We start from the raw sequence: 15,262 nt of genomic DNA, 5'->3' as shown, positions 1-15,262 counted from the left end.
GTTATTAAAGCTTAAAGGACATCTGCTTTTCTTTGTGATGTGCAAGGCATTGCCTGTATCACACCATCTTTGGGTTGAGATAAGACTATATAGTGGGACTTAAAAAGTTCTAAGGCAAATATTTGATTTTTGAGAAAGATAAATAGAGGAACAATATAAAAATCCAGATGAATTCACTAGAATTCTAGAGTCACTAGGGGTGTTCTCTGAGACACTCTTGGGGCCTGAGGAAACTGTCTTTTCCTAAAATGATAGGAAAGCCTAGAGAACAACTGGCCACAGGGGAAGAAAGCCAATATAGAGGTAGGGGTTATAGCTTAATGGTGGAGCACTTCCTAGCAAGTACCAGGCCCTGGGTTCAATCCCCTAGTGCCACAAAAAAAAAAAAAAAAAAAAAAGCTATTTACTTTCATCATGATTTCTTAGTCTCCCCAAAAGTAGACACCTACAGAATTTAAAAAAAAAAAAAAAAGCTTTAAATAAGCTGAGAACAAAAAGGCAGAAAACATGGAGAATAATAGTTCCTTTGTACTTATGAAATAGTCTCTCAGACTATAAGACAAATTCACAACTGAAAAGCTTCTGAAACACTATAGAAATAGCTAGAAGGATTGCCTGTTTTAGGTTGTAGGAACAGATGAGCCATTGATTCATAAATATTTAATTATCTCAATCCTATTAAAAAATACCTGTGCTGGGTTCTCTCAGGAAAAAGATGAATGGCCGATCTGCCTTAAAAACAGGAATCCGAGACCTTTTAAGTAACAACAGAGCTGCAAGAAAAGAAAGAATGGAAGAATCCCACTATATCTGTTATTTATCTGAAGAAAAGCACAATTTAGATTGGGTACAAATTCAATTATATACCTTGATTTTTTTTTTTTTTTTTTGAAAGAAACCAAAGCATTCTATGACATTTCATTGTTTGGTGTTTAAGATGGGTGCAAAAGGGAAAAATAAGAATAAAAGATAACAGCCAAGCCTCTTATTTTTCAAAGATTCCATGGAATAAATTTCTTAGAGAAGGTAATTTTTAAAATTATTCTATTTCTTGTTTACGAGATGATGGTATAAATCCTTTCCAAAATGAATCTCTTCCATTTTTCAAAAGTGTTTCTGTTTTCTGTTAACATTATTATTATTATTATTATTTTTTTTTTTAATACTAACTTCTGGACTGGGGTTTTTAATGGAAAGGTTTAGAATGGATGCAACTGGTCACATTTAGCAAGGGTAGATAGAAAGGGGCCAGCGTGTGGTGGGGGTTTCTGGACATACCTGTGCCTGCTGATGCCTTGGTGCCTTCCTCTGAAACCTCCAGCTTGGCTTTGTGTATTGCTTCAGAAACATAAATGCCATCCTGGCCTGGCCCCAGAAAAGGAAAAAAATGTGATTTGCTTGTTTACATTTTTCCAGACATTTAGTCTAAGTATTTGAGTACATTTTAAAAGAATGTACTTAAAACTTAGTTTCCATTGCTGCTTACTATATAGCTAGGGAGAAATTGTTTAGAAAATTATCAGCTTTCAATATTTTTATGCAACTTTCAAAAACCCAACTTGTTAAATTTATCTAATAATTCCCTCCTCCCCACCAAAATTAATATTCAGGCACTGTCCCATGTTTTCAATAATTAATTTTAAAAGTTAATCCTAGTTAACATTAAAATCTTCAGCCAGTATTTCTAAAACTTTAATTAATGATAAGAATTATATGAGTTAAAAGGCAGATTCTGTAGCCCAGTAATCATTTCCAGTAAGCTTCTGTGGTGATTTTCCTTGAGTCCCTTCTTGGATTGCATTTCTAAGAGTCACTTTTATGCAACCTTATTTATTTATTATTGTGGTGCAAGGGATCTAATCCAGAGCCTTGCAGCGTGTCGGCAAGTGCTCTACCACTGAACTACCTTTAAATGGTCAAGTTACAGGGTTTTAGCTTTAAGAGGCATAATTTACTGTATTAAAAATGTGTCTAATGTTGTGCAGCTGCATTCTGTGTGTCAGTTGCCTCTTGGCCCCAAATCTGCAGAGAAAATGGGAATGTCTAACTAATTGTGCTGTGCACTAACAGTCTCAAAAGATCTAAGCTTAGCAACTGGGACTGTGAGTGATGACTTGCAAGTGACAGAATTCTGTAATTTAAAAATTAACCATTTTGAAACAGTTCTCCAAAGATGAAATGGTAGTATATGGAATAGAGAATGAAAGAATCTTTAGAAGAAACTTCAGCTATTAAAGGGGGCTGTTAAGTCGATAAGCAGAATTGGAAACATGCAGGTTTTAAAACTCAAAGCCCATTTCCATCCCATCCCTCCACTCAAACACTACCACTTTTCAGAAAGTGTGTTCTAGTCAGCTCTAGCATGCCAACTAAAGGGATCTATAGCCTGCGTGTTAGAATAGTCAATTTAATGTATTTCAAGGGAGCTTTTTGTCTGTTTGGTTTTAGCCTAATTCATTTGCATTAGTCTTGCACATATAAGGAAATGGGACATGAGTGTCATATGGAAAGCCACCCCAGAATATAGAATATGCAGCATTTCATCCATCTTGTAATTAAGGTATGTCCAGGTATTGTGAGTTAGCTATGGTCACTATAAGGAGCAATCATTTGCGAGAATCAGGGGAGGGACAGAAAGGAACCAGAGGAAGGAGAAAATCTATGGAAACATTGATTTGGCACCAGAGAAGAATCTGGTTTATTTAGCAGTTAGTCTTTTTCTGCAGGACTTTTGAGAAAATAAGTTTATTTGTCAATAATTAGCCCTTCCTACTAGCTCGTTGAGCAACCACAGTGCCAGAATTAAAAACAATTTCTGGGTAAAGAATGATTCGTTGACAGTCGTGACAAGGTTTTACTATTTCTGTGACTTCATTACCATTTAGTATGATGTCTGAACATTTTAAATAAGTGATGAAATGAGTAGAGCTCACTATGAAACTCCAACTCCCTATAGACTAAAATACAGTCAGCGCATGTCTGTGTTAGTCTGGGCATGGTGTGAGAAATGTGGCCAACCGGGATGGATGTCTTCAGGAAGATAGGTTGGGTTATTTCAATGTCTTGAAAGTGAAGAGTTTCCTTTAAATATGTTTTCTCAATTAGACTACAGAAATGGTACAATAATTGTCAGCCATAAGCCAAGATCCATAACCTGTCATGCCTCAGTATTGACATCTCTTAAATTTTATCTCTGGCAAGAGTTGACATTCCAAAAGACCAACGTGATAAAAATGAGAATTTGGGAGATTCTGTGAGTTTTGAGTTTGCCTTTTGATCTTGGACTACACCTCCCTTTGCTTACTTTGGTTAAGCAATGTTGAAATGTTATGCAACTCATGAAATCAACCTAGAAGACGCTGAGCATGCGAGGATTTCCTGGCCTTTTTCTCTTCTGAAGTGTTGGCAGCTTAGTGTCTTTGAAGATCATACAGATCTTTTTCCCCAGGTCATTTTTAGGTGCTTTTCCACAGTTGATTAAATGTGGGAGACATGGCTAAACTCTTTTGCACTTTTGTTTTGAGTAGGGAACTTCTCAGAGCTAATAAGTTGTAATGTTTTCAATGAATGTTTACAGGAGGCTCCCAATACTTAGTGTTTAGCCATAAAACCATCTATACCACTCCTGTGCTCAAATTTACTGGACTAGCATTCTAGAAAATATGCTTAGGGAAATGAGCAGTATAAACCCATTCACTCCTGTTTACATTTCAATACCTAAAGCAAAGGCGTGGGCCCTTTCCTGCCCTCCCTCTGTCATACTTCCCACTTCTTCCATAACATCTTCTACCAGTGCTTACCCTCCTTTTTCAATTGTCAGCACTAGAAGGCAGAAATGACTTAGTCATTTTTAAATACTTCGTTGCCCAACTTGCATAATCTTGTTAAGATTATGTGTTTACTAAATTACTGGATGAATTAATAATAAACCCTCACAACCATTTGCCTCATTTCCCCCACAAAGAAATTGTCCTTTGTGTTCTTTAACAGTGATTACATCTATAAGAAAATGTTGGTTAGTGTGTCGAACAGCAAGCACACAGCAAGTCTCGGCCAAATGATTGTTTCAGTTCCCCTGACTCCCTTTGTTGATGGAGGCTATTATTCTTTTGTGTATGGTTGGTCACATTCTCAAAAGGATTCGGAGTCTTTATATTGTGACTGTGTAAACACGAGATTTGTAAAATGGGTGTCTCTACATTTACTGTATTGTTAGGGGCTTTAAAAAATTATTTTTTCCAGAACTTGCATCTAGCTTACCTTTCTCATCTTGTCATTTAGCTGCTAAGAGATGGAGGGTGTGTGTGTGTGTGTGTGTGTGTGAATTTCACACAGAACCTAGCCCAGGATATAGAGAAACAACACTAAGAGGAATCTGAGATGGCTTCTGAACTTAGGCTGTAGTTAGTTTCTTTCTCCATTTTTCCTAGTGTTTATCTCACTCATTACTCCTGTCTGTGTAACTCTACCAAACAGCTGGTATGATGTATGTTAATTCATGTACTCTGGATGGTTTGCTCATTTGAAGTCATAGTAAGTCAAAGTAAGAGAGCCTGGTACTTCTTACTGAGCAGAGATTGGAAACTGATTACTTGCTTATAAAAGCAAAGAATAGTTTCGTGCTTGTGTATAAGGAATGTTTCCTGGACTAAAGGAAGTGGATCTATCTGTATCAAAACCTGGTGATCCTAAAGGAAGTATTCAAAAAGATTCTGCTTGGTCTCTTTACTGCGAATGAGACTAGAATTACTTTTTTTAAAAATATATTTTTCTTTTTTAGTTGTTTTAGTTATTTTATTTTGCTTTAGTTATTTTATATTTGGTGCTGAGAATTGAACCCAGTGCCTCACACATGCTAGGCAAGTGCTCTACCACTGAGCTACAACCCCAGCCCTAGAATTACTTTTAAAAGTTTCATAACACCTGGTGTCAAGGATGTCTGGTGTGGGGGGAAATTGTGCCATGGGCTCAACTGAGCCTTGAAATGATGTTGAGTCAGTTCTTCAAATAGGAAAAAAAAAAAAAAAAGATACAAAGAAGAGACAGGTGACTTTTAGGTAGGGAAGGAGAACTTGAATAAAATGATTCAGGGCTTTGAAACCAAATGGAAAAAGGCCAAATATTCTCTATGATTGTTGGACTTCCATCAATAGTACAAAACTGCTTGGTGACCTCTTGTTAATTGAAGGAAGAGAGGTCAGCATTTTCCCATCACATCCTCTCTGGTTAATTCTCAGCAGATGTTGTGATATATTAAGACCTTTTATTTCTACAATTAAGAAATGAGATTGGTGATGGCTACCTCCATTTTAGAAATGAAGAAACTGTTTCTTGGAGAGGTTCAGTGGCCATGTCTCAAGAATGAAGCTAGAAGCCCACTTGGGCATAGATGTGATTTGACTAGTCTTGATTATGTTTAAAGAAGGTCATTGGAAAAACCATACTTTAGTAGGCAAACTTTTTCTATAACAGGCCAGATATTGAAAGTTTATCTATTGTGAGCCCTGTGGTGTTTGTTATTACAACTCAGCTCCACATTTGTAGTAGGAAAGCAGCCATAAATTATTTTTAGATGGATGGGAATGGCTGGCCATCATTTGCTGACTCCTGTCCTAAAGGGATAAAACTTATTGGGAGAAGGTTATAATGCTGGTGTGTCTTGTCAGTAAGAAACATGAATATAAGCTTTGCATCTGACATGTGGAAACTGCCAGGTAATTATTCAATAAACCAGATCTATAAACATGTTGGATTGAACAGATATAAGCAGACTTACTGTATTAGGGGAAAAAATGGTGAGGTGTTCAAACAGGGGCTCTTAAAACTACGTGGCTTGTTAGAACTTATGAACTTTGAATGTCTTTACCAATAGGGGGCTGCAGGGTGTAGGTTAAGGTCAGACCTATTTGAAGACACAGGACTGATGGCATTTTAGCATGTTCTTCTAGGACATAAAGGAGATTTATGAGTTATGAAGGAACAATCAGTAAGTTGTAGCAATTAATTATAGTGGTGTGGACAAAAAGATCAAAATGTCACACACACCCTTTTGCGAAGGGGGGCAGTAGGTATTAAACTCAGGGTCCTAAAGTTTGAACTTGGATGATCAAAAGAAGAGTAGAATATCTGTCAGCAACAGGATGCCATAACTGAACTCCGGAATCTTGAGAAGAGAGAAGCAAGATTGGATTTTGCACATAATTGAAGATAGATTGCACTTTAGTTCTTCATCCCTTACTCCTTCCTGTCCTTTGATTTTTTTTTTTTTTTTTTTCACTGTAGTATTTTTCCTTCCCCTGAAGTGTCATTAAGGAATATTTCTGGTTAAGTCAATCACCAAGTCAACAATATTGTATTGGTGGTTGTGGCCAAACTTGACTATTGTGCACATTTAGGCAATAAGTACAGAGGTTTCCCCCCACCCTCCCCCCATGCTGGGAATTATCCAGGACCTAGCATATGCTAGGCAAATGTTCTACCCTGGAGTTACACTACCAACCCCAAGGTGTTGGACTTTTATAGAAGGGACCCTTGCTTCCTGTGTTCTATTTGTTAAGTAACTGCCTTTCAACTGGTCACATCTAAAGCTCAAGTCAAGTCTTGTCTTGTAGATCAAATTCACATTATTCTTTGTGATTGCTTAAGAAGGAGATTCTGGACAAAGTTTTAGAACACTTGACTGTGTTATGATTGTCTAACATTCAAAATAGTGATTCTCAAGTTTATCAGGTAAGGGGCATGTGAAGACCAATGAGAATGCCTGCTACACCTTGTCATCCTCACACAGATAATTTACCATCCAGAGTAGAAATAAACCTGAGCCTTTGGGTTGGCAATAGTTTAGCCAAAGTTGTTCTGAGAAGATTCTGGAATGTAAGTTCTGGCATTCTGCTCCCTTTTATGTTTGATATAAGTTCAGATCACAACTGAACACAGCCCTTTTTGATTGTTAAAAGCATGTCAACTATGGGCAAAGAAATTCAGTGTATATGCTGGAAAGGAGAACGTTTTAGGGCAAAGATATAAGACCATGAGTTATTTGAGGAAAGGAAATTTGGTGCATTAGGGGGAAGTTCACGTTTAGCTCATTAGAAGAGAACAGAGGAGGTACAGGGAGTGAGGATGGGAGAGGAAGCAGCAAGGAAGGGTGACTGGGAGGCTGGAATGACAGCGGGAGGTTCAAATGGAAAGTTCTGTTGCAGTGCCTGTGCCTCTCTACGGGCCCAGTGGCAAAGAATAGAGCACTGTGGCCACTGACGGCACTGGGAATGCAGTCTCCAAAATCTGTGCTTAAAGGTCTCAAGGCATAGACTGTTATCAAAAGCAGCACATTCTTATATAAAGCAAAGCAATTTTATCCTCTGATATAATGTTTGAATTATATCAGAGGATATATTTGGCTATTTAGCACTGAGGGCTCTGGGGAAGCAACGAAAGCCACTTAAAGTATAACAAAACTGTCCCAAACATAATACCAACAAAGCTTGGAAGAATTTTTGTTACCTGAAATTCCTTTTAAGTTAGCTTTGAGTGGATCAAAAAGATCGGTGACTCCCCAGGCACTTAAAATGCTCTTTAAGTCGAATTGATTTTGGATCCTAAATCTAAAAAATAAGAACAAACCATCAACTTTCATTTGGAATTTCTACTCAATGTGCTTCATACACACCACACAAAGTCCAAAGTTCTAACGTGGAAGTCAGGGTCCACCGGATTTCATTTTAGCCTTATCTTCGATTGCTCCTTCCTGTAAGCACTGCCCCTTGACCAATCTGACTGCCCACGGCTGTTTCCCATCTGTGTGCTTTTGCTCAGGCTGTTCATTCCAAGTTCCCCCCTTTTCCCTTAATCACCTTCTAATGATTAAAGATTCCTCTACTGTTACCTTCTTCTCTTCTCTCCAGCTGTTTTGTGACCTTGGTTCATTCTTAAAGCTCCATTAACATTTTTTCTACTCTAATGTATAGAACAGTCTGCTTCCTATTACCATTCTTCATGATAAGCTACCCACAAAAAGAGGTTATCCATGTTCTTTTTTCTTTCTTAGTAATAATATTTAATGAGCACTTACATTGTTCTAGGCACTATGACAGAGCTTTATATGGATTATCTCATTTCATCTTCATATGACTCTTATTATTATCCTCACATTACAGATGGAAAAAGTGAGGCTGCCCAAGATGATCTAGCAAGGATGCGGGGGAACCTCAATTCAAAGCAAGACAGTGTGAGTGCAGAGTCCCAGCTCTGATCATCTGCACTTGCTACCTCCTATTTCAGGTGGCATCACACACATAGGTGCCGAAAAGAAGTGACTGACCAATTGACAATTAATAGAGCATCTCACTTACTGTGTTTATATTGGATAAGACATTTTCATGTTTGCTGTGTGTAGTGTGTGCCTTGATGCAGAGCAGAGAAACTTGGTTATCCTTTTGAGCAGGAAGTATCAGCACACCAACTTTACAATATTTCCCCAAGGGTAAGGCCTTAAAGATTTAACCACTGAAGAATCCTTTCAATGGGATGCTGCTATTTTTCTTTGGAAAAGAATTTTGAAGTGGAATTTAGATTTTTTTTTCTATAAACCAGAAAGAATTTGCCAGAGAGTAAAAACACTGGACAAGACCATTTGATATCAAAGGTCTTCATTGCTATATGAGACAATGTGACTAGTTTTAAGCAAAAGTAGCAGACTTTCTCATCAAAGTGTCTTTTGGACTTTCAGAATAGTTTCAAAAAAAGGTATTGTGCTGCCTTCATGTATGCTGACATTTTTCAATGACCACCTCTTCTGAAATTTTCTGAAGTACTGAAACATACCTTTCAAGAATTCTAAATGCTGAAACATAGTGGTTAAGAGTATATGTTTGAGAATATGGAGCCTGAGTTTGAATACTGGCCCAACCTCTTTCTAGGTGAAGGAGTAGTTATTTCACCTCTGATGCAAGTGACTTCACTTCTCTTTGCCTCGGTATCCTCTTCTATAAAATGAACATAAGAGGGGTTCTTGTTTGTAGGGTTGTGAAGGTTAAATGAAGTATCCTTGTCAAGTGTTCAGAACAATGCCCAACACAGCCTGTGTACTTATTGTTGCCATTGTGGTTTTATTGATGTTTCTCAAAAGATATTGAGAAAGAGTTATTGTCTCTTTGAAACCAAGTATAGTGATTAGGATGGGTGATAAAACTGAATTTTTAGTAAATTAAGAACAGCAGTGAAAGGGAGGTATGACTACAAAAGATTAAAGTGATTTTCTTATATGAGTACGGAGGTAGCTCAAGAAGAAATGCTATAAAAACAGCTTGAGTAAACAAAAAACAAAAAAAAATTGCCCTTTATCAAAACTAGAAAAAAAATATAAGAAAACTATAAACCAATATCTCTTATGAATATAGATGTAAAGACCACACCAAAATACTAGCAAACTGAATCCATACCATGTAAGTCGCATAATAATCAAATGAGTTTTTTCCCAAGAATTTAAGATGGGTTCAACATACGAAAATTAAGATAATGTACCAGAATCAGAATAAAGAACCAAGATCACATGATCCTCTCAACAAGTGCAGGAAAAAGCTTGATAAAATCAAGCTTGATAAAATAAAAGCTTGATAAAAAGCTTGATAAAAGCAATCATCAAATACTCAACCAACTTGGGATATGAGGTAACTTCCTCAAATTGATGAGGGGCATCTACAAAAAAAAAAAAAAAAAAAAAAAACCCGCAACATCATAGTTTGTGGTGAAAGAGTGAAATCTTTCCCTCTAAGTTCAGGAACAAGCAAAGGATGTCTACTCTCACCATTTATGTTTTACCTTGTACAGGACAATTACACAGGAAAAAGAAATAGAAGGCATCTAGAAAGGAGAAGTAAATCTATCTACTTTCACAAATGACTTGGTTTCGTGTATAGAAAGTCCCAAAGAAAACACACACACACACACACACACACACACGAATGATTAGAACTTTAGAACTAATAAATGAATTTGTCAAAGTGGCAGGAGACAAAATAAAAATATAAAAATCACTTGTGTTTCTGTACACTAGCAATGAACAACATGAATACAAAATTGGGAAAATCATTCAAGGTTGGTTCAACAAACAAATCAATAATATAATTCATAACACCAATAGACTTAAAGATAAGAATTACATGATTATCTTAATAGATGCAGGGAAAGTATTTGACAAAATATAGCATCCATTCATCTTCAAAACACTAGAAAAACTAGGGGTAGTAGAAACATACCTCAACATTGTAAAAGCTATATATGTTAAACTCCAGACCAACATCATTTTGAATGGGGAAAAATTGAAAGCCTTTCCTCTAAAAACTGGAACAAGACAAGGAGGCCTTCTTTCACAATTTCAATTCAACATAGTCCTTGAAACTAGTCAGAGTAATTAGGCAAAATAAAGAAATAAAAGGATACAAATAGGAAAAGAAGAGCTCAAGCAATCCCTATTTGCTGATGACAAGATTCTATATTAGAAGACCCAAAAAACTTCACTAGAAAACTTCTACAACTCATGAATGAATTCCAAAAAGTAGCAGGATATAAAATCAATACCCATAAATCAATTGTGTTCCTATACCTCAATGATGAATCATCTGAAAGAGAAATTAGGAAAACTATCCCATTCACTATAGCTTTAAAAGTAAACAAACAAACACACACTTGGGAATTTTCAATCTAACAAAAGAGATGAAAGACCTCTACAATAAAAACTATAGAGCACTAAAGAAAACTGAAGAAGACCTTAGAAGATGGAAAGATCTCCCATATTCATGGATAGGATAATTAATATTGTCAAAATGGCCATACTACCAAAAGTGCTTTATAGATTTAATGAAATTCCTATTAAAATTCCAATGACATTCTATGACATTCTTCATAGAAATAGGAAAAGCAGTTATGAAATTTATTTGGAAAACTAATAGGCCAAGAATAGCCAAAGAAATACTTAGTAAGAAAAGTGAAGCAGGAGGCATCACAATTCAGCTCTTAAATTATGCTACAGAGCTGTAGTAACAATTCCACTTACAATAGAATAAAAAGGAATAAAATACTTGGAAACAGATTCACCAATGTAAGTGTAAGATGTGTCCAGTGAAAACTACAAAACATTGCTGTAAGAAACAGACCTAAATGAAAGACATCCTGTATTGATGGCTTGAAACACTTATGTTATTAGAAAGCAATATTCTCCCAAAGCAATCTACAGATTCAACACAGTCCCTATCTAAATTTTACTGACCTTTTTGGAAGAAATTGATAAGCTGATCTTATAATTCATATGAAAGTGCAAGGGGCCAGGAATAGTTAAAAATCTTGAAAAAGAATACAGTTTAAGGACACATGCTTCCTGATTTCTAATTTTCCACAAAGCCACAGTAATCAAAACTGTATGGTACTGGCAAAGGTTCCAGATATTTATGCCAATAGAACAGAATTGAGAGTCCAGAAGTAAACTCATACATTTGACAATGAATTTTGACATTGGTACCAGGAAGATAGTCTTCAACAAACAGTATTGAGATAAGTGGGTAGCCATATGTAAGTGAATGATGTTAAACCTTTATATCAGATCATAAACAGTGACAGTTGAACATATAGGTTGAAGTGCACAGGTCCACTTATATTGGATTTTCTTTCTTTTCTGGAGATTTGTAATAATTTGAAACAAACCTCTCTCAGTCTAAACATATAGTCTAGAAATACCAAAAATATTATGAATATATATGGCACCATTTGTAATCCAGAGAAACATAAACAAATGCAAAGATGGAGCATAAATCGTAACTATGTAAAATCAACTGTAGTACATGTTGTTCTACTGTGATGCTTTTGTAACTGCCTCTTGTTACTGCAGTGAGCTCAAGTAGTATATTAGCTTACAATTCCACGTGACCCTGTTCATCTCTGCATGAGCAGGTCTTTTCTCCAGTACATTGTGTATCTCCATAAATAGTGATTGCTAGCACATTTTTCACCATAAATAATATACATATTATACAAAAAATTTTGTAAAACAACTTTACATCATTGTTAAGACTTCTGGTCAACAGCAAGCTATTAGTTGTTAAAGTTTTGAGTGAATCAAAAATTATATGCAGATTTTCTACTGCAAGGGGGTTGATTCCCCTAACTCCCATGTTGTTCAAGGGTCAAGTATATAATAATTAATTCAAAATGAATCAAAAGAGATAAGCCTATACAACTCTTAGGAAAAAAGCATAGACATTATCTCTGTGACCTTGGTTAGGCAATGGTTTCTTAGCCATGGTATCAAAAGCACAAGAAAGAAAAGAAAAAAAAAATAGATGAACTGAGCTTCATAAAAATGGACAACTTTTGTGCTTTAAAGATGAAGAAATTGAAAAGACAACACACAGAATGGGAGACAATATTTATAAAGCTTATATCTAATGAGGGTCTAATATCCAGAATAAATAAAACAACAACTCAACAACAAAGATAACCAATTTAAAAATGGGCAAAGAGTTAGGTGCAGTAGCACATGCCTGTAATCACTGTGGCCTGGGAGGCTGAGGCAAGAGGATCACAAGTTTATAGCCAGTCTCAGCAACTTAGGGAGGCCCTGAGCAACTTAGCAAGACTACATCTCCAAATCAAATATAAAAAAGCTGAGGATGAGGCAGCGATTAAGCACCCCAGGTTCAATCTTCATTTCCAAAAAAATGGGAAAAGGATCTGAATAGATTTTTTTTTCTCAAAAAATGCATAAATGATCAACAAGTGAATAAAATATGTCATACATTACTAGTAATTAGTGAAGTACAAATAAAAGCCACAATGAGATACCACTTCATACCAACTAAGATGCTTTAATAAAAATTGATGGACAGTAGCAGATGTTGATAAAAATGTAGAGAAACTGAAACCCACAGATAAGTCATGGGCATGTAAGATGGTGTAGCCACTTGGAAAACATCCTGGAAATTCCTCAAAATGGGTTTCCACATGACCCAGGAATTCTCTTCTTAGGTGTATATCCAAGACACTTAAAAATATATATCCACACAAAATACATGAATTTCATATACATGTATTTTTCAATCCAGAGAAACATAAACAAATGCAAAGATGTTATGGTTTGTTTGGCAAAAAGTGGAAACCAACAGAAAAGTGTCTTAGACCTCCAATATTTATGAATTAATGAATTTATAAATTATAATTTAAAACATAATTTTGTAAATTTAAAACAAACTTAAACAAAATATAGTATCCATGCAACAGAATATTATTCAACTACAAAAGGACTGAAGTAGGGCTGGGGATATAGTTCAGTTGGCAGAGTGCCTTGTATGCACAAGGTCCTGGGTTTGATCCCCAGCACCAAAAAAAAAAAGACTGAAGTACTGATTCATGCTATAAGGATGAACTTTAAACTTTACGTAAGTGAAAGACTTCATATACAAAGAACTACATGGTATGATCTAATTTACATGGAATGTCCAGAAGAGGCAAATCAATGGAGAAAAGTAGACTAGTGATGGCCTGGGCCCGGGAAGAGGGAACTGAGGAGCAATGGCTAATGGGTGTGGGGATTCTTTTTTAGGTGATGAAATGTTCCTGAATTAGATAGTAGCAATGGTGGTACAATTTTGTGAATATACTAAAAACCAGTGAATTGTGCATGTTGAGAGTGAATTTTAAGGGGATTAAAAAAAGAAGAAAACAACTTTAGAAAAGTATAGACCACCCATGATGATGATTAACAAGTCCTTGAAGGGGGCAAAACTTGTTTTGGATATATGAGGTCTGGTGGATTTTAAAGACTGTGGTGTAGATATGGTTTGGATGTGTTCCCCAAAGACTCATGTGCTAGAAGCTTGCCACAGTGTGATGGTGTTGAGATGGTGCAACCCTTAAGAGGTGGGGCCTAGTGGAAGGTGATGAAGTAACTGGGGCAAGATCCTTGAAAGGGATTAATATAGTATTTTGCAGTTAGTTACCAGGAGAATGTGTTGTTTAAAAAAAAAAAAAAAAAAGCAAGCCTGGTCACCAAATCTCTCTACCATCCTGTTCTTCCATTGATCTCTCCCTCTTGCATGGACTCCTGCCATGATGCCATCTGCCATATTGAGATGTAGCCAGAAGGCCCTCACCAGAGCTATGCTGATGCCAGCACTATGTTCTTGGAACTCCAGAACTGGAACTAAATAAACCTCTTTCCTTTATAAAGTGCCCAGCCTCATGTATTTTTTCAAGCCAATAGAAAACAGACTAACACATTATCAACTTCCTACTATGTTGACCTAATCACCAAATGTTTTATTTATCAAATGTGTATTTGGTATTATTAGTCTTTGTGGATTACATGGTCATGGATGTACATGATCCTTAAATACTCATTCTTAGTTTTCTGGTTATTTCTTTAATATGATAATCATTCCTAAGAAAGACTAATGGTCCCTATGCATTTTATTCTATTTCTTTATAAGTAAATGGTTACTTTGGAAGCTAGACATCATAATTCATCCAGAATCTACTAATGCACTGCTTGATTATGTTTAACCCCAAAACACATTCATTGTCACACAATTTTTGCTTTGATCCCAACAGTGTATAAAATTTTTTGCTCTTGTGCAGTGAAAACTGCATGCTGACTGCAGAGCAGGCTATACTAAATGATGAATGAATTATTTGAGGGAACTAAAGGTAATTAGTTGTTCAAAAGTTGACTTTGGGTCTACTGTGGTCCATAGTTTATATCTAAACCTAGACTTAAAACAGTTTTAATTTATTTTCAGTTTATTCCCTAAAGGCATTAAAGCTAAATTTTAAAAAAAAAATTATCTAGTTTTGCTTGTGAAATGTTCTTATTTTCCTAAAAACGTCTACCCTTCTTGAGTAAGAGGCTTGATAGACTTAGGGAGATCTTAAAAACTTTTATCAGAATGAAATCAAGTTATTAACTAACAGTTGGTTCACTAAGATCCCTGCCTTCTCCCCCTCCCTCCCCTGACCTCCAATGTTTTTCAGGATCCTTGCTGGAACATTTGGGACTCCTAAAGCAGAATTGGAAGACAATGGAGATTTGGGGCACATTTTTTTCAAGGGAGCGGCACTGGGCTTCTTCCCCTGTCCTGAGAACTGGTTGTGGCATGAAGCTGGAGGCAGAGTATCTGGTCTTGGGAAGACCCCCAGGAAGTAAGTTCACTTCAGTCTGTGCCATGAGCAGTGATTCTGAAATGGACTCCCCATGGTCTCCTCCCAGGGTCTTGCA

The 15,262-nt window shown here is 36.3% G+C and overlaps 1 protein-coding gene across 1 annotated transcript in view; it reads right to left on the bottom strand.

The window, feature by feature from the left end:
- Window positions 1-15,262, bottom strand: part of Serpine3 (serpin family E member 3) — a 29,239-nt gene that overhangs the window by 1,918 nt on the left and 12,059 nt on the right. The window contains exons 5-7 of the mRNA XM_027928778.3: window positions 7,504-7,604; window positions 1,279-1,365; window positions 690-773 (exon numbers count right to left, since the gene is read on the bottom strand). Of these exons, the coding sequence (XP_027784579.2) occupies window positions 690-773; window positions 1,279-1,365; window positions 7,504-7,604 (272 nt within the window). The remainder of the gene's footprint in view (window positions 1-689; window positions 774-1,278; window positions 1,366-7,503; window positions 7,605-15,262) is intronic.

The sequence above is a fragment of the Marmota flaviventris genome, chromosome 4 (genome assembly GCF_047511675.1).
Source record: "Marmota flaviventris isolate mMarFla1 chromosome 4, mMarFla1.hap1, whole genome shotgun sequence".
Taxonomy (NCBI): domain Eukaryota; kingdom Metazoa; phylum Chordata; class Mammalia; order Rodentia; family Sciuridae; genus Marmota; species Marmota flaviventris.
This window is presented reverse-complemented; position numbering and strand designations above follow the sequence as displayed.